This window comes from Hydra vulgaris, chromosome 07 (genome assembly GCF_038396675.1).
Source record: "Hydra vulgaris chromosome 07, alternate assembly HydraT2T_AEP".
NCBI classification, from domain to species: domain Eukaryota; kingdom Metazoa; phylum Cnidaria; class Hydrozoa; order Anthoathecata; family Hydridae; genus Hydra; species Hydra vulgaris.
The window spans coordinates 34,447,626-34,469,154 of record NC_088926.1 but is presented as its reverse complement, the minus strand read 5'-3'; the positions used below and the strand labels follow the sequence as shown (position 1 = coordinate 34,469,154).

Genomic DNA, 21,529 nt, shown 5'->3' with positions numbered 1-21,529 from the left:
TGTTCCTTAAAAGTTATATTTGTTATTCAGGATTTAAATGCTGTCTCAAAAGAAAGATTTACCAGATTGTCAATTATTTAAAACACAACATGCTTAAATTACAAACATAAATCTGGAGTTCAAAAGAGAAAACTTAAAAATAAGAAAAAAAATTTTTAATGGTTTTCTCCCTTTTTTTATTTGCCAAAGAAAAAAAAATTTATTTTTTGTTTGCGCTACCATTAGAAGGGGGCATGCAGAAGGTTCCAGCATGGGACCCCATGTTTAAAAGTGGGGGCTATAAGTGCAATTACCTCCATCTATTTTTCGAAAATCATAAAATTTATTTAAAATATGTATAGTACAATTGTGATTTTAACAGACAAGTTCTAAAGGAGTATTTGGAGTCTCCGATTTGTCTTAAGCAAAAGTATTGAATGCATAATCATTAAAAAAAACTTTTAAACAAAGAAAAAAACAAATTAGGTATAATGAAAACTATAATATTTTAGGAAATGATCTTACAGCATAACAACCAATAAGACATGCAGCATTAGTTCGTTTACGATTATCAAATGATGTATAGTGTACAACAACTTTTCTTGATTGAGATGTGTTCTAAAAAGGTATATAAAAATATAATAATAACTGTTTAATTAAATAATTAACTATTGTAGTAAAATAAATAAAACATCTTTTCTGCAAATTATCAATTTTGTAGTTTGTAGAAAAAGGGCTAGATTATGACCAAGCAGGTCATTCAGGAAGCTAAGGAATTAAATGTAGACAAATTTTTTTTAATCTATATTTTTTAAATTTATGCATCTTTATAAAAAGTCAGGCCTTGTTACCCAGCTCGAATTTTATGTATGAAATGATGATTTGCATACGCATTCAGCAGTTTTACATAAAGCAAAAACTTTTTTATTTTATATCACTTAATTTATTTTTTAATATCATTTATGTGACATTTATTCAGAAAATAAGAGGTCGTAAAAAAAGCATATAGCCACAACAGTGAATTTTTTTGTTAAAGAAACTGATTATTTTATATATGTAGATATTTTTTTATTTAAAAATTTAATTAAAAAATATTAAAAGATTTAAATATGATTTATAAAACTAAAAATTTTAATTTAGTTTTGAAGGAATGCAAAATAGTTAAGTAAAATGTATAATGTAAAATTTAGTTTCAAAGGAATGTAAAATAGTTTTGCAATATCTATTTTAAAAAAAAAAATTTTTTTATCATCCGCTAAATAATTCATTACGTGAAACACAAATTTCTCTATCATAGATTAAAATATGTAAAACCAAATAAAAAATTTTTTTCTCTTTAAATAAGAGAGAATTGTTTGTTTGATTTTTACAAATTTTTTGTTTTCTTTTAGTTCAGTATTGTGTTCTTTTGACATTATTTATTAACATATTGAACAAATTTATTTATGAAAATAAATTATGTTTATAAATATCTTATTGGTAACTGATAAAATCTATGGTTTATTTATAACCTTTATTTAAAAATATTGCATTAAATACATTTCAATACAAAAAAAAAAAAAAAAAAAGTTGTGATAAAGAAACAAAAGACTATGTTAAGTATAAGATTGTTTTAAGAAATAAATTATAAAGAAATTTAATCTTTTTCGAATACCAAATTTAGATTTCATGAGTAATTTTTGTTATATTAAGTTTAAATGATTTTTAATGCGGTTTAAAATTAAATTTATGTACAACACAGTACTTTAAAGTACACTAATGATACAATTGAACTTTTAACAGTGTAAATTTGAAATTTAAGCTGTATTATAAATTACATTTATTATCGCTGAAGTTTTTTGTTGATCAATTCACAAATGAGTGTTGGTCAGTACTTTTACTTTCATCAAAAATTCTTAAATTTTTTGAATTGATATATAAAAAATCTTTGTTGAAAACAAAAATGTAGAAATGTGTTTTTCCTTTCATTTTTAATTTATATGATCCTTGTCTTTATTTTAACATTCTTCATATTAGAACATTTCTTCTCAGAGCTTGTAAAGTGCATTAAAAATTTAAATTTAGAACAACTGCAACACTTTCAAGACACATCTCACCAAAATTTTAAGTTATTCTTCATAAATAAATCTTACAATGTGACGTAGAGAGAATCAGGGCCACCCCGAGATGGGGGTGTAGGGGTGTTCCATCCCCCCCCCCCCCAAAAAAAAGAAGCTGTTATATATGCATTTAAGTTGGCACATTTGTACATTTACCATTTCAGTTAGCAACTTTTGAAGTATATTTGGCAAATGTCAAATATCGAGCACCTTTTTTTTGTGCTGTGTCTCTAGTTGGCAAAAAATACACACAATACCTCCACCCCCCCCCCACCTCCATGAGAGATCTCTTTTGGACAGCCCTGAAGAGAATTTCTTTGATTGTGTATGTATATAAAGAGATGGGTAGGTGTTTTAAAGCTGCTAGATGAGGTTAGGAATCGTATATTTCATTTTTTACATATAATAATAAAATATTTAAAAATGTAAACTTAAAAAAAAAAAAAAACAGCATTTTTAGTAAATTTAATTTAAAACTATTTTTAATTTATCGAAAACTCAGTTTTGATTACCACTGGCCAATTATAGCCAATCAGAACAAACCATTTACATAAATTTTCTTATAAAATAGTTACTCAAAAATATTTTTTAAACAGCTAATAGTTTATTTTAATATATAATAATAATAAACATTTTGATAATTACTCAATCAATTGGACAGAATCAAGCAATAGCAAATTTTTGCAACTAATTATAGATAGCTAAAATTTGTCAATAGTCAGATAACACTATGTAACATTTTTTTTTGTCCTTGGTTTGAAAATGTGTTTTCCTAACTTGCCTAACCAAAAACAAATAGAAAATAGCTATTTTTTTACAAAGTAAAGTCAGGTTTCTGTAACTGGGACAGTAAAACTTTGAAATTTGTACTTTTTTGAAAGTTTTCGATTATTGAATACTGAGCATTCTTCTAGAATATTCTTAAACTACATACTTCTAGACTTTTAGACAACTAAAGTATTCCTGAACCTGATACAAATATAAATATTTTATATATTGGACTTTAAATGTCATTATTAAGGACTGCATAAAAAAAATATGATGAGGGACTACATTATGTATATGTGTATACACTTTTATGAAATAGTTCCCTTATTTCATAAAAGTGATTTACAATACTCACAGTTCTAAAAATTCTACTCATTTCTGTAGGTTTTCGATTGTTTTATTGTCATTGTCTATTCAATATGACATTATTTCTTATTGAGTGATTGTTTTACTATCCTTGTCTATTCAATACAACATTGTTTCTTATTAGACAGAATGAACAAAAATGTAAAAAAATTTTTGTCGTTGTCTCAATAAAAATAAATATTCTTTATACTGTAGTCATTGAATAAAAGTTTGTTCTTTATGCTGTAGTCATTAAATAAAAGTTTGTGCTCAATGTCATTTTTCCACAGTCTTTAGATGTGAAGAAATAAGATATAACACTTAAAATCCAAAGAGTAAAATTGTGTCAAATAGTGGTATAGATAAATTATGCAGACTATGAATAATTGCAAATGGCATTAACCAAACATGAGGTGACCGACTCACGCATGTAAATTTGATTTGTGAACAAAAAAAATTTATAACACTAAATAATTTAAAAAAATAGAATTGGAGCATATATAAAAATAAAAATAATTTAAATAAGTAATACAGAACTTTATCAGGCAAAATTACTTTCAAAAATATATAACTAACCTTTAATTTCTTGTTAACTTTATCACAATAACGATAAAGCATTGAAATATTGAGAGGACCAAAATCGGAATAAAAACTAAAAAAAAGATGATTGTTCGAGTTTCCTTAAAAAACAACAAAATATAGTGTCATACTTTAAAATGTTATGAAGAACACATATTTAAAATTGTTATTCTTAAGTGTGTCTTGAGAGTGCTTTTTTTAAACTTGTTAAATAAGTTTTTTTTCAATAAATAAGTGGTTTGTTTGATGAAGACATATGGTGTTTGATGAAGACATATGGTGTTTGATGAAGACATATGGTGTTTGATGAAGACATATGGTGTTTGATTAAGACATATGGGTGTTTGATGAAGACATATAGTGTTTGATGAAGACATATGGTGTTTGATGAAGACATATGGTGTTTGATGAAGCAAGGTTCCCACTATTAAAACTGAGGCTAAAAGTAAGAATTTTAAGGAGATTTAAGGAGATATTTTACTAATTTTTAAGGAAATTCGGTCGCGAACAACAATTTTTTGAAAGAAAAAATAAGGAGAATTAAGGACAAAACGATTATATTAAAAACAGAATCTTATTTTTTTCAATAAATTTTATATATAAACAGAGAAATTATTATAAATTAATATATTACTTTATATAAATATATATTTAATAAAATTATAGGTTTGCAAACTATCCTAGGATAGTTTTCAAACCTATATTTTTATTAAATATATATTTTTGAATTTTTTTAATCATCTAGGGAATTTATATTTATACTATATCAATTCCCTAAACGATTAAAAAAATTCAAAAAAATAAGGAGAAATTAAGGAGTGCATTCAGATTTTAACTTTTTTAAAGGTTATTTAAGAACATTTAAGGAGGTTTTTATTTTTTAAGGATATTTAAGGTTTTTAAAGAGGAGTGGGAACCCTGTGAAGACATATGGTGTTTAATGAAGACATATGGGTGTTTGATGAAGACATATGGTGTTTGATGAAGACATATGGGTGTTTCCCATTTTATGTCTACATCTTAAAAGTTTTTTTCTTTTTAATTAAAAAATTCTTTCACTAATTAATAAATATATAAACATGCACTAAACATTTACCACAATAGTTTATCTATAATATTGCAGGGCTGCATAAATGATTTACTCTAACATCTTATTTCTGCATAAATTAACTGCTGGAAATTATGAAACCAATCTTTTAATTCGAATTCAACAAAATTCAAAAATATTCAACAAAATTTTAAATATTCAACAAAATTGCTGCATGCTATCCAACCCTAGTAAGTTTAACCCTAGTAAAAATTCATGTTATACTTTATATATATATATATATATATATATATATATATATATATATATATATATATGCTCATGTATATTTATATATAAACATCATCATGATCAAAATGATTACCATGATTAACATGATCATCATCATCATCATCATCATCATCATCATCATCATCATCATCATCATCATCATCATCATCATTAAATGAAGCTTTAGCCTTCCCCTTTTATGCTGTTTCTCTTATATAAACAACTCTTGACATATATCGAGCATCTTCTTTCCTTAACTAAAGCTCATACATACCGCAGGTAATGCAATCTCTCCAAGTTTTCTTACTTCTATCTCTACTATTTTCTCCTGAAGCTACTACCTCTCTATGCTGATAAACAAGCCTCTTTAATCTTTTCAGACAAATGTTGTTCGATACAACAAGTTTTTCACTTTCTTGTGCAGTTGCTATATATTAAACCATATTTAATTTTTTAATCTTTTTTACAATAAAAAATTTGCTCTTGAAAACAAATGGATGGTTTAGCGCCAAACCAGAAAATCCATGCAATAATAAAAAGTCATCCAAATGTCTTTTTATTATTGCAAGAAGTCAATGAAAAAGTTCCTGTCTGATGCTAAGCTCTATTATTCTCAGTTTATTAAATATTTTGTCTTATCTCAGATATTAGATTCTAGGGACTTTTGGAAAATCTTCAACAGTGTCATTAACTAAAGTCTAATATTCCATCTCTAACTCATACCTCTGATCTTATTAATTCTCCCCAGAATAAGGCCGAGCTATTTGCAAAGAACTTTTCCTCTAATTTGACAATTGAGTCTAATGGCCATACTCTTTCTACCATTCAAGATAAACAGATTAACCCATCGTTAGATATCAAATCACTCCGGCTTCCGATGCTCAAGTCAATTCTTAATTAAACTGTTCTACGGCTTGTGGTTTTTTCAATCATAGTCAAAAAAAGGGTTCTTTAAAACTCCCTTTAATTTTTACTAAACTATTAATAAGTGTTAAATAAAAACTTTAGAAAATACACTGACCTCTCTAATTATATTACGATTAGTTTTTTATCTAAGATTAGTTTCTTTATTTTTGAAATTATTAATTTCTTTCCACAGTTTTCGGGTCATTCTTGAAGTCCTCGACTTCCAGCAACTTTAAAAAAGGTCCTATCTGCTCGAGTTTCTTATCTACAATAACAATTTTTCTGACAACCTTACATCTAAAGTGGCTCATTCGCTGACAACTCAGCTCTATACTTTTGTCTTGACAAAAAGTCTTTACTTTTTGATCCCTTAGAACAAGCAGCAGATTTTTAATCTGATCTCTCTTCTGTAACAAATAGGGATTGCAGTGACTTGTGGATATTAACTCCAAAAATCTCAGTTATTTACTGCAAATAACAATATTGTACAATATTGTTGACATTCTTATATTGAAGAATAACAATCCTCTCACTTTCAAACATCAAAAGCACACTATAAACATAGTTGGTCCTGTTTAATCTGCCAAGTTTGAGACACTATCTCATCATTGTAAGTTTGCATCTCTTTTCTACAAATATAATCATGGTTGATGCTCAAACGAGCATCAACCATGATTATGGTTAAAAGTTATTATCTCTAGTTCGATCAACCAAAACTCATTTTCGCTTGGCTTATCATTTAGCAAAGTTGCATCTTTTTACTGTATTGTTTCCTTCATGCTATAAATTTTTTTGTTTATCTAGATTTTTTCTTTGCACATCAACAAAACCTTAAAACTCTCACCTGTCTTCATGCTTTGTTTTATACAACCTACAAGTTTATAAGCCTTCAGTGAACCATTTCCTTGTTTTTTAACCATTTGTTTTCTAGTAACTTATAACTTAATAGAAGTTTGCTTGCAACCTTGTTGAAAGTGAATTAATAAAAAATATATATATTTTTTTAAGCCAGTATTTAATAAATAGTAAATGCAAGCATAAATATATAATATATGAAGTATTATAAACTTTTTGCTAGCCCCAGCTATCAACCCTTGCTAAATCTTATAATAATTTTGCCGGATCCAGGTTTGTAAAAAGTCCCATTTTTAACCGGGGCCTCAGTCACTTTGTACCCAACTCTAACACCTGGTCTTGTGCTTTTAACTGAAAAGATACTAAAGTAGTTGTAAACTTAAGCTTTCCGAAATCACCTGAACTTGGCTAAAACTGAAAAGATTCCTTTAAAAAAAAAAAGAAATCAATTTTTGCTTAAAATGCTGTAAATAGTTGGTTGTGGTATTTAACACCCTTAAAACAAACAAAAAGTATTCAAAATCTCCATGTCGTAAATATTACAAAAAATCTCAACTGATGTAGGATAGAGATCTCTAAAGATAGTCATAAATGAGACCAATCTGCATAAGATTTTTAACCAAAGAACCAGAAGTATACCTGGGTCTAAAAGATGATCATTCAATGTTTATTTCAAAGTGTAAAGGAGAATTATCACAATGGAAAAACACTTTTCCAACTACTTTACCATAATCAAATGGAACCTAATCAGAATGACCTATGACCTCAAATGCATAAACATAAGCAACACCAATAAAATATATTTATTGAGACAAGGACAAGAATAAGTCACCAAAGAGTTTGATTTGATGAAACAAACGATAGCTTGCTTGAGAAGTATATAAAGAAAAAAAAAAGAGATTCAACCTTATGAAATTGGGACAGAGACTAAAATTGGCTGCTAGAGCAGGTCCAACAACATTTACAATGTGTTTCTAAACTTTGTCTAAAAGGGTGAGTGCTTTATTAGATAAACAAGCCTATTAACAGCAATAGTATTCCATACAAGGTCAAATAAGATATTTATAAAGGTAGAAAACAGAATCAAGAATAATGAAAGGTAAACTTAACAGATGCTGACTTTCCAATCAATTGTATAAATAGTTTCCAAGAGAGGTCAGTACCAAATGATAACCCAAGAAGACTGAGTTGAGGATTCAGTAAGAGTGATGTCATTTATCAATCAATATAGAATATTAACAACACTGCAATTAGCATTAAACAATTTTTGTTTGAGCTATAACTCACCAGTCACTGTAAACTCAAGTTGCCACAGTAGAGAGATCATTTTAAAAATCTGAGACAAAAAATAATAGAAAGAAATAATTAAAATAACGGAAAGGAGTGATTCAACAATATAAAAACTTTGCAAAATACAGCATTTGAAGCAATTTATAGAGAAGACCAGCATGCCAAACTTTATAGAATCTTTCTGTTAAAACTGTCAACAAGTCAGAAATAGATCGAGAAGATCAAAATTTGCATCGCTCATCAGTTAGTAAGTTGTTAGACTACTAAGTAGAGGTATTAGAAGTTTGTTAAATTTTCAAAGACTTTGCTAATAACAGTAAGAAGACTGCACGACGGAGGAGTTCTAGCAAATTTAAGAATTTTTTTAAATCAACTTTTTAAATAGTTTATAGAGTAATGAAGAACATTCTAAAAATGCAATGCCATTAAACAATGCCTGTTAAATATATTATTCAATTTTCCCATTTATTTGGTAATTTAATCTATTAATTATTTGGAAGATTATGAAGAAATGTTATAGCTTCAGATGGGCAATACTTTGAATAATGTATCAACTTATTTTGTAATTGAAATAAAGCCATATTTTAAACAAAAACAAACAAACAAAAAAAAACAGAAACTTATTTGTAGCCTCAAACATTGATATCTGCAGTTAATATACTTTGAATGAAGAGAAATATTTTTCACCCTAGTTTCTAAACAATTGTACACTACTCATTGTGTTGGTTCTATCAAAGCCATAAAAACAGTTGCTGGATATCGATAGATTTAGAAAACAAAGCTTGTTTCATTTCCTTATAGTGTATCATTGCTTTTAATGAACATATTCCAATTCATCACCTAATATCTATAAGCTGATCTACACCAGTCTTCTCTGTTTAAAACGTATTACCATTGTACAAAAAAGCTGGCCAGATGGCTATTATTAGGCTAACGTACGCAACTATAAAAATTCATTTTTATTTGCTATTTAAATTTAAAAAACTACAACAAAAAAACACTTTAGAAATATTCTAATTAAAATAAAAACGGTAAAAAAGCGTTTTATCTAAATTCTAAACAAAGAAATAAAAATAAAAATGGCAAATAAACATTTCATTTAAATGCTAAATTGTAAAAATTATTACAAAAATAGCAAAATGAATGTTTCATTCTAAATAAAATAATTTGTACTTAAAAGTGTTATGATATTTCATCAAAGTATTTGATTAACAAAAAAGATGTTGCAATTTAAAAAAATGCTTGTATATTTTTGGTAAGCATTTATTTAAACACTCACCAAAGTATTTGCATATGTGGCATTCAAGCACAAAAAGGTTTGAGCGCGAAAGCACTGACTAAACAGAAAACTACACTTACCAATGACCAATTGTATTAAGGTGCAATTACTAATGTGTATTAAACTGGTTCTCAAAAAACTTTTTTTCAGTTAATTCTTGGGATACCCACTAATTATGATCCTATTGATGTGTGCAAAAAATCTTTGGAATATTCCATCAATAAATAATGTACATGGCTTAAAAAGATTTGATTGGTTCCAAATAAAAAAAAAGTTTTTAAAAAGTATGCCATGTTAGGTCTCAAATGAAGCAAAATTATATAAAAATTTCAAAAATAATAATCATTTTATAAAAAAAAAAAATATTTTAGATTAATTGCATAAAAACTATTGTTTTTTGATACTTTTAAAATAACTTAATTACAATTATTAATTGATTACAGTTTTTATTAATAAATTTTTTTAATTTTGTTTTTAAAAAATGTGATTACTATTTTTAAAATTTTTAAAATTTTTTGTTTATTTTGAGTATCAGGTTGACATACTTTTGAAAAATGATGGAATATCTACATTTGTATATCTTAATTAGAGGTCATAAATAAATTCAATAATATCACTAAAGTTTTTAATTAAGTTAGTAGTTAAAAGGAACTCTCCAGTTCCTTTTAACTATTAACTTAATTATTTACAGTACATTTAATACTTCATCCTTTAGAAATTTATTTTAAAGGATGAGTTTGAAGTACAAAATGCTACAAATATATATTTTTAACCATTTATCTCAAAGAACAAGAGCCTTTTTATTCCTTATAACATCCTGTTTATCAAACACAAAAATTAATTTTTTTCGTACTTTATATTCTATATAGAAATGAACTCATTAAAATAATAAACTTTTTTATTATTCATATAGAAAACTTTAAAAAAATAAATCTGATGGTGTCATTTATTATCTTTTATTTCATTAAATTAATTATTTGAATTACTTACTTTTCATATATTAATTCGTCATCAATACAAAAATAATGAAGCAAAGAAGTTTCTCTGGGTTTGTTCCTTAGTGCAACAAAGTAGAGTCGTTCTAAAAAAAAATTTAATAAAGTTAAACAAAAACACGAGAAAAGAATATTTAGCATGTATTTTGAATATTCTAAACATTTTTATTTAAAGTAATATTTAGAAAGAATGTGTACAATATTCTGTTCTTTAATGAATGTTCTGCTTTTTAGGAATCCCTGTTTTGAGCATAAGCTAGGAGAAGCCAACTCAGAAATAAGACCTTCTTTACTTAGGGGCTAATGCTTTACAGAAGTCCTTGTATGCAAAGATAATCATTTAGGGTATTAAAAACTACCCATGTTTCTTTTTTTAAATACATTCACCACCCCCAGAGGGACCACTACAGTTAAAAAGACGATGCAATTTTATAGTTCTCTAGTGGAGGACATTACTACTAGTCGAGGAGGTTACTCTTTTTTTTTTTTTTATTGGGAGATAAAAAACTATAAACTGTATGAGTTTTATTGGGAGAAAAAAAACTATAAACTGTATGAGTTAGGAAAGCATTAAGGCAAAAGAGAACTTTGAGACATAAAAACAAAAGAGAATTAATGTTATGTAACTGTTTCTATGTGTTTTTGAAAAAAATGCAACTTGCTGAACAACAAGTCATGCAAGATTAAAGTTTGGTTGATGGAACAAGTAATGGTAGCTAGCTTGAGCAGCAACCATGTTAACTTTTGTAAAAAAGAAAAAAAAATGCAAGAGACTCAAGCTTGGCAGATAGAGCAGGTTCAACTATATAGATGGTAGTAGTGTAGTGGTAGAGCGCTTGCCTCATAAGAGAGAAGTTCAGAGAATAATCTCCACCATGTCTCTGGCAGTAATGTGATCAACTTGTTTCACCACGCTGTGGCCTTGTTTGTCAAGATTGGTGTTTCAGAGTTAATGAGTTGAGGGTTGTAACCACAACTAAAGTAGCCTCCTCAAAAGTAGCGGCCTTCTCAGCATTGGGGAGGTGAATTAACATAAAATTAAAAAAAAAAACATGTATTTTGAACCTGATCTAAAAGGGCCTCATTAGAAGAATTAGCCAAAATATGATTACAGCATTCCATACAAGATTAAATAAGAGATTTATTGGCGTAGAAAATAAGGAATAAGAAAATGGCACCTTTAAAAGATAGCAGATACAAACTTTGCAATGGATAAAATATATGTTAAGAGAGGTAAGAGATAAAAAAATAATTTATTAAATTGAAGTTTATACTTGTGTCTTAATCAATGCAAAATAATGGCTTATTTAAAAATTTCAAGCTAAAATTTGAAACAAAAATTGCAAAAAAGCAAAATAGAAATATAATTTGGTTCAACCCTCCATACAGCAAAAATGTTTCAACAAATATTGCACAAGTGTTTTCAAAATTAATAGACAAACATTTTCCTCCCTCTAATAAATTGCACAAAATTTTTAACAGAAACACTATTAAAGTAAGCTATAGCTGTACAAAAAATATTGAAAGAATCATAAAAGGCCATAATTATGCATTAAAAAAAATGAATTTCTAAAAGAAAAAAAGTACTGAAAATTTTAAATGCAAGCCAAAATTTAAATGCCCTATGGATGGCAAATGCTTATCAAAAAATATTATTTACAAATGCAAAACAACCCTAATAAACAATATACTGACTTAACCGAGGGCAAATGGAAAAAATGTTATGCCAACCATAAACAATCTTTTAAACAAAAAATGTTCAAAAGAGACTATGCTGTCAAAATATATTTGGCAACAAAAAGAAAAAAATATTAATTTTAAATTAAACTGGTCTATTCTAAAAACTGCGCCTGCGTATAATAACATTTCCAGAAAATGTATAGTACAGGGTTCGTAGCCAATTATTTATATGAAAAATCAGACAAATTTCCCTGACCATTTTCAACATTTGCAATGATTTTTATAAAATGTTTAAAATTACTATCTACTGTAATGGAAATGCTAAAATTGTACATGCTTCGAATGACAAAACTTATAAAATTTAGCTATTAGTTAAGTTGGATATTAGTATGGATCTTATTATAAATGTTAGAATGGATCTTATTATTAAGGATGACTCCATAGTCATAAACACTAAGAAAAATATAGGTTTTAAAAAACGTAAGTTTCAGATGATCTTCAAGAAAATCTAAAAATTATGCACATAAAATATTTTAATAATCATCCTTTGCTGAAACAAAAATTAACTGAAATATTTATGTAATTATAAAGTTGTATAAAAACACAAATATCTTTCAAGAAAAACAAAGTTTCCAATAGTTGGTCTATAACAGAGACTACTTTGAGTAAGTCGTTTGTTATCACTATTTGTAGTTGTAACCTTGCTAATCCAACAATATCTTCAGATAAAAATAGCACAGTATAACAAAACATAGCTTATAAACATTGCAAAATATTTTGAGCATAGATAGCCAGACTAACCTATTAAATTCCACACGATCTAGTTCTTTTAATTAAAAACATCATCAACTGAAAATACAGAGGTTTAAACAGATGTTGTTTAAACAAACTAAAACAGGGCCTAGAAACAGAAACTGACAAGGAATCAATGAGCTAAAATCGAATAAACAAAAACAAACAAATATAATAAGTAAAATGCATTGTCTGTTTAGGAAGGTCATTGTGCAAAGCAATTTTCTAGTTAAAATTGTTTAAAATTGCTATACAAAAATCATAATGGATATAATAAACATTGACAAGTTTTTAAATTACTTTTGACATAAACCTTTTAAAGAAAATAATAAAAAAAGGTCTGCTTCATCATATGTGATCCATTAAATACAAAGAACATTTAAGGGATTGTTCATAAATTACGCAACGCTAAGTTGATTTAAAAAATATATGTAGGAGATCTTATGCACTTTTACGATATAATTTTTATTGAACTTTATTAGCTAATTCCATTTTTTATTCAACTTAAGGCTCTGCAAGGAAAACTTTTGATCTTTTTTGTTTTGTTCATCATTCAAACTTGTTGTTGTTTTTTCAACTAGCCATATTTGAATAAACATCAACATAAATAATATTTTATATCAATAAACAAATTGTCAAAATGCAACAACTGTTAACTCATTTTCTCTTTTCCTCCAATATTAATAATGTTCTCTGCAACCTATACATTACATATATATAAAATATATTTTAATTCATCTCCGCAAGGTTATGAAGGCCACTACAGTCGAGGAGGCTTATTTCAGTTGTGATTACAACCCTCTCTCAACTCTATAACTCCGAGACACAAACCTTGACAAAAAAAGTAGCTACAGGGAGAAACAAGTTAAGTGCAGTACTACGAGGGGCTTGGTGGAAATAAAACTCGGAATGCCTCGCTTATGAGGCAAGCGCTCTACTGAAAAAGAAAACAATATATCTATGATATATTTTCTTTTTCTGCTTGTTCCACACTTATGACAAAAATTTCTAACTTCAATTTAGCTCTTTAATTTTAGACAAAATAATGGCTTTCTGATCTAGCATTGAATGTTTTTTATTCTTTAATTCTCATCCTCAAGCATGAGTTGGTTTTTTTTGTTGGTAAGTTTTGAAATCACGCACAAAGCGCAGCCTAACAATGCCATCTGTTGATATATTATCAGTAACAAAATCCTTGACACTAAACCCTGTTAAATTGATGCCTGTCTATGATTCAGAGTCAGAACCAATCTAATGACAGATGACAACTCTGGATACTTTTTTAATGTCAATGCCTTTGAAGTAAAAATCATCAAGGTGTTTATTCTTTTGATCATAGCTAATAAAAGCCAAGCATCCCACAATTCATTGCAAATTTTGATAACATAAACTTTTTTAAATAATATATTGGATATATAATTTTGGATAACATAAACTCTGGATACTTTTTTAAAGTCTTTGAAGTAAAAATCATCAGGGTGTTTATTCTTTTGATCATAGCTAATGAAATTCATCCCACAATTCATTAAATCTAATGAAAGCATCCCACAATTCATTGCAAATTTTGATAACATAAACTTGTTGATAACTTTGTCAGAATAAGAAGCAGTTAATATTTTAGTTGAGATAAGATGATGCAGCAATGTTTTTATTTGACATTATTTTTATTTAATATTTTTTTCAGGTGTAATGAAAATATGCATGCATTGAATTTTAAACTCTTCAATATCCTTCAAAATAACTGCATCATTCGTTCTGAGCTTTGACAGTGATAATTCAGCAGCAAATCCAACACCAATTTTACTGGGTTTCAAATAGTTCTCTTTATTTTGCAGATTAATTTTGGTGCAAAATTATGAGTTTTCAAAGTCTCAATAGTTTTAGATTTAATGAACATCCTAGGAATACTTTTAATCAACTGCAAAAGATCACCATTTCTGTAAAGTATCATAAATATACACAAGCAAAGACATTAGAGCATCTGTCTGATAGACCTTCAGAAATGGTTCAAACATGCTTGCCAGGTATTAGGTAGGTACCATTTAAAGTTGCTGCTGAGTAATTCCATGTCAAAACAACCAGGCCATGCAACCCTATGTCTTTGGATTTTTTTCATATTTTTACCATAGTTATTACATTATAAAATAAGATAAATCCCAAAATTTCAAGGTTTAACTCCCAACGGTTCCTGAGTAATGGTTGTTCTAATTTTAGCTACTATTATTGATTTGGTCATTTTCCGCCATTTTTAATTTTACATTTCTCTTTATAAAACCAAGCCTTTAAACGTGTGAATTCTAAAAATAAGTGACTTAGTTAATCTCAAGGTGAGGAATTTAAAAATATAAATAAAAAAACTCATTTTATAATTAAAAAGTACCTAAATATCAATTATAAATGTTAAAATAATGGACACCTGCCACTGTAAAATTTTTAGGTGTGCGTTAAATTTTTTAGGCCTAAAATTTCAAATTAGGTCATTGTATGTTTGAAGAACATTGTGTGAAAAAATCATTTATGCCAAATACATAGTTTTGTAATTATTTTACTTTTGTACTAAAATGTATATATAATTGCTGGGGCGGACAACGATTTTTTGGTGTTTGAGTTAAACAACTTCCAGCTAAGTTCTATACTCCAAACCTTTGAATGTTCATACCTATGTCATTTAAGGATGTTTTGCAAAAAATTGCGCTGCGAATAGCCTGGGAACAAAAATACCCTAAAAAGTAGAAATCATCCGCCCAAACGTGAAGGGAATTGATTTTTCCAAACAGAACAATTACTTACTTTAATAAGACTAAAAATTGTACAAATTTTTAAAATTTTGTCAAAAAATCATGGATCCGCTCCCGAATTAAACGTGCAATTTTTATTTTCTTTTCCTAAGAGTAATTCCATTTCAAACAACCAGGCCATACAACCCTAAATTCTCTGATTTTTTTTTCAATTTTTGCTAAAGTACTTTAGGAAAAAATGATAATTCCTACCTAAATCTAAATCTAAGTGGTTCTTAAGTTATGAAAGTTTTTTTAATGTATTTTTTGTTTCCTTTTTGTTCCTTGGTTCCTTTCTTTTCCAATTATCAAAGTTTAATTGCTGAATTCAGACATATTCATCTAATTTAAATGTTGCAATTAGTTCTACATAAATAATGTAATTAATACTTGTGCATTTTTAAATTTGCAAGTATAACATTTTTTAATTCATTATCAAAATGATTTCATGTGATATTGGTAAAGTTTTGAAGTCAGAATGCCATAAAACCTCATATTCTAGAAATAAAGAGATTTTTTACTACATGACCTAGACACTGATACTCGTCAAAACATTTTATGGAGATTTGAGTTGCGTGCTTGTGAAGAACTATTCAGCATTTGTAATCACCATTTTCACTACTTTGGAAAAAGATTTGAAAAGAAAAATGGCAATTGTTGTAATGTTTATAAAGTGCATAAAAAAAAAAAAGAAAGGTAATTTGATTTCAAATATATTTTATGTCATTATATCAAAGAAACCCTTCTTTAATTTTCAAATTGTATTACTTTTCTGATGGATGTGGAGGACAGTATAAAAGTTTTCAAAATCTATGCCATCACTCAGAAGATTTTTTATTGAAAGCTGAATGGATATTTTTTGCAATCAGTCATGGCAAATCTTCTTGTGATGCAATAGGTGATACAGTAAAACGAACAACAGCAAGAAAACGTCCAAAGAAAAATCAAATACTAACAATCGATACAATGTTTGAATTTGCACTCAAAAAACGCTCACAATAAAGTGTTTTAAAATTGATAAAGGAACTATGGTTAATGTTAGAGCTACATAAAATAAACGATTTGAGAAGGAAAAAACAATACCAGGAAGTCGAGCATTTCACCATTGCATACCAGTTTCGAAAGCATCTGTTATTTAAAAAAACTAGTAACAATATTAATCCAAAATCTATTAATATAACTAAAAAATTACCAAAATTTAAGTTTAATAAATTTTGAGCTAATGCAGAAATACAAATATTACGCATGTACATATGACTCGTTTTGGTGAATTGCAGTAGTTGAAGAAAAAGATGAAGAATATAATGATATAAAAATAAAGTTTATGCATCCACACGGTCCATCTGAACAGTTTTTCCGGCCGAAAAGGAATAATTATTGTTGGATACCAATCACCAATAACATTTTGGTGCACTTATTAATGTAATAACATTAATAAGTGCACCAACAATAATATCAGACAAATACGAACTTTCAAAAAAAGATTTTAACAAAATTAATAAGTATATATTTGTAAATCAATAATTTTTAATGGATATATTATAAAAAATTGTATATCAATTTAAGTATGCATCATTTTTATTTATTTTGAATACTACGATAAGCGAAATATGCTATATTTGCTTTTTTTGTAATATTTTTCATTTAATTTTTAAACTATGTATTTGGCAGAAATGATTTTTTCACACAATGTTCTTCAAACATACAATGATCTAATTTGAAATTTTAGGCTTAAAAAATTTACTGCACACCTAAAAATTTTACTGGGGCAGGTGTCCATTATTTTAACATTTATAATTGATATTTAGGTACTTTTAAATTATAAAATGAGTTTTTTATTTATATATTCAAATTCCTCACCTAGAAATTAACTAAGTCACTTATTTTTAGAACTCAAATGTTTATAGACTTGGTTTTATAAGGAGAAATATAAATTTAAAAATGGCGGAAAATGACCAAAACAATAATAGTAGCCAAAATTAAAACAACCATTACTCACGAACCGTTGGGAGTTAGACCTTGAAATTTTGGGATTTATCTTATTTTATAATGTACTAACTATGGTAAAAATATTTAAAAAATCCAAGGGTTGCATTTTAAAAAAAAATTGGTTGTTTTGACGTGGAATTACTCTGCTTTTTATAAATAAATTATTGAAATAGTTTTACTCGATTTATGTAGATCATGAAAAAAATAAATATAGAAAGTTTTTTTTTTATAAATTAAAAAAAAGAAACATTTGTTATTATTGTAATGATAAAATAAAAACCATAGATAATTTAAATAAAATGTATTTATTGAAAATAATGGTTAGTAATAAACAAAGTAATCTGTTACTTTTTACTTTATTCAAAACTGTTTTGCATAATATAAATATATTATTGTTTATTCCATTGTTATTGAAAATATCAAAGTTTCAAAGTCGTTTATTCCAACTTTGGAATAAACAATTTTGATATTATATTTAAATGACCTTTAAATCATTTAAACAAAGCCTTCATATAAAACACTGTGGAGTATTTTTTAATTGTCAAAACAAATTAATGAGTAGCATCAACAAAAACATAACAGCTTAATTGTAAAACAAGTAACTTCCCTATCAGAATTCCTTGAGAGTTCCCTGATTATATGACTAAAAAAAAAATTCCCAGACTTTTCCAGGTTTTCCATGAATTTAGCCAAAACTAATTTTTCAGGTTTTCCAGGATTTCCAGGTACAGTACAAACCGTGTACTATGTTTACAAGAAAAATTTGAAATTATTACTCATTTGAATCAATCAAAAAAATTTACTTAACAAAAAATCTGAATTAATTTCTAAATGCAGACATGAAAATAAGTACCTAATAAAAAATTATAAAAACAAATGACCAGACAAAAAGTATCCTAATTCTAAAGAATTTTTTTCATAAATAATTTTTTAATGTAGTTGATGCAACTTCATGGTTGGAAAATAACTACAGTTATTACATCATTATTTACAATAATTCCCTATTTCCTGTAAAACATTTTTTCTATAGTTTGAATTTTTTGATATTTAGACATGCCTACTGATGAGCCTACTGATGGAGAAACATTTTTTTTAAGAAAATTAAATAAGTGTTTTTATTAATTTATATATATATATATATATATATATATATATATATATATATATATATATATATATATATATATATATATATATGTATATATTTTTTTTGTTGATTCACCTCCTCAAGGCTGTGAAGGTCACTACAGACGAGGAGGCTACTTAATTGTGGTTATAACCTCTCTCAGCTCTATATCTCCAAAACACGAACGCTGACAAACAAGGCCGCTGCGTGGATAAACTAGTTGAGTGCGGTACTACCAGGGACGTGGTGGGGATCGAACTTGGAAACTCTCACTTATGAAGCGAGTGCTCTACTATTACACCACTACCACATTATAAATACGTAGATATATATATATATATGTATATACAGTACTGTGAATAAGTTTTAGACTACTTGTATAATTAGAGGTATTTATAAATTATTTCCTATGCAATTTTTTTAAAGCGTACTTAAGTTAAATAATATATTATAAATATATATATAAAAGTTGAAAGAATAAATTATTTTGAATAAATAAACAAAATTGATGAGGAAACATGAGGGATTTGTTTGTTTATTTATTAAAACGATGTGTCATAACAGCTACATCCAAAACGGGATATTCAAAGAATGCTGTTACAGAAGTCAGAAAAACTGGCTCCCTTGAAGAAAGAAAGAAAAGTGGTAGACCTCCTAAGCTAACAAAAGATGACAATAAATATTTAAAAACCCTATCTTTAAGAAATACAAAAAACCCTATCTTTAAGAAATACAAAAAAACCATCAACCGAGCTGGCAAAAGATATTAACACAGCAACTGGGGAAAATGTCAGTTCTTCTTTCATTCGACGACACCTACTCGGGATTAAGAGGGTGAGTTGCAATTCAAAAACCATTATTATGGTGTGGCAATAAAGAAAAATGACTTAAATATGCAAAACAACACAAAGATCGGGCCCAGGAAATGTTTAATCGCGTTCTGTACACCGGTGAGTTCAAATTTGAAGTTTTTGGAACAAAAGGACGCCAATATGTTTGAAAAAGAATTGAAGAAGCCTATCAGCCCGAGTGTTTAAACCCTACTATTGAACACAAAGGAAGCTCTTTACAAGTTTAGGGCTGTTTATCTTCATCTGGAGTATGTGATTTGATCAAAATAGGGGGGCGACTCAGCGGGGAACGTTATGTGGATATCCTAAGGCACCATGCTGTATCATCCGGAATGAGACTAATAGGTCATAATTTTAAGAATAATGACCCAAAACATTGTTCCCGAGTGGCAAAAAATTATTTAAATGAAATGGCAGAGGAAGGAGTACTGGAATCGATGACCTGGCCTCCCCAGAGAGTGGTCTAAAACTTATTCATGGTACTGTATATATGTGTGTGTGTATATATATACATACAGAACCCTCGGAATTAGGGTCAGCACTCCACAATGCTGACCTAGAAGCATTTGAGGTGAGCAAAAAATTGCCGACCTTGTTTCTATGTCTTATGATCAAAACTTTTACATTTTTTCTGCTGACCTGATGCTGAACTCACACAGATTAAGGTCGGCAAATCATTGCCGACTTTATTTTTCCTAATTTCGAGGGCTGCATATATATATATACATATACATATATATGTATATATATAAACATTTATATATGTATATATATATACATATACTTGTAAATGTACATCTTTTTTTTTAAAGTGTCACATGTGCTTACACTATAAGTATGGGTATTAGCAGTATATTTCAATTAAAAGATGTTGCAAAAATCCAGTAATATCTCTTATGCAGGTTTTATTCTATTAAAATTTAAAAATAATCAAAAACTAATGAAAATATGTTTGTGAAGCAAAACTCATCTTTTGTCTGTTAATTTTTTTTTTTTTTTTTTGAGTTACTTTAGGTTAATCAGTTTAAACTTCTATAGGAAAGAAATTGTTTTTTACACATAGAAGGTATTACTTGACAGAGGACATGAATATATATATATATATATATATATATATATATATATATATATATATATATATATATATATATATATATATATATATATATATATATATATATATATATTAGCTGTAAATATAGCTAGTTTTAAATAGCTTAATTAATAAATTTCTAAGATCGATAATAAATACTATTTATTAACTAAAGAATTATCACGTACTTGCAAATCCAATCAAAGTAAGTTTGAAACTTCTATTTTTAATTTTTTTTTTTTTAATTACATTTAAAAAGTAAAAAATAAACCGTAAAAAACTTTGCTTTGTGTATAGAGGTATCTAATCATAATTAATTAAGGATACCTGTAGTTGTTAAATATATAAAACGACTTATCCAGCTTAGGATAGAAACGAACCCAAAAATTGGATAAAAAAACCTAAAACAAACCTTTGATAAATTCACATGCATTGGAAAGATCTTGATCTTCGCTCATATTATAAGAAATATAATGTAAGAAATATAAAAATTAATTTTATTTAAAATCCTGTATCAAAAAAATCTGTTTAGAACTGCGCATTACTCCATTTTACATTCAGTGTTTACGAAAATCTCAGTTTTGTATCTTTTCATTCAAATCAAAAGATTTATACTTATAAACCAATCAAAAGACAGCCCAAAAATTTCGCTCTCAGTTTGAAAAACACATGTAGCTAAGATCAAAAGATTCAGAAGATTAAAATAAAATAAAAAGGAAGAACAAAGAATTTGATAAAAAAATTGTTACCAGCTAGACCAGACATTACCCACTTTTTATTTTTAAGACACTAAAGTGTCATTGAATTT

The 21,529-nt window shown here is 27.2% G+C and overlaps 1 protein-coding gene across 1 annotated transcript in view; it reads right to left on the bottom strand.

The window, feature by feature from the left end:
* Positions 1–21,306, bottom strand: part of LOC100201174 (dual specificity protein phosphatase CDC14A) — a 65,574-nt gene extending 44,268 nt beyond the window's left edge. The window contains exons 1-4 of the mRNA XM_065801691.1: positions 21,134–21,306; positions 10,409–10,499; positions 3,768–3,843; positions 505–597 (exon numbers count right to left, since the gene is read on the bottom strand). Of these exons, the coding sequence (XP_065657763.1) occupies positions 505–597; positions 3,768–3,843; positions 10,409–10,499; positions 21,134–21,179 (306 nt within the window). The 5' untranslated portion in view covers positions 21,180–21,306. The remainder of the gene's footprint in view (positions 1–504; positions 598–3,767; positions 3,844–10,408; positions 10,500–21,133) is intronic.
* Positions 21,307–21,529: the final 223 nt, after the last annotated feature.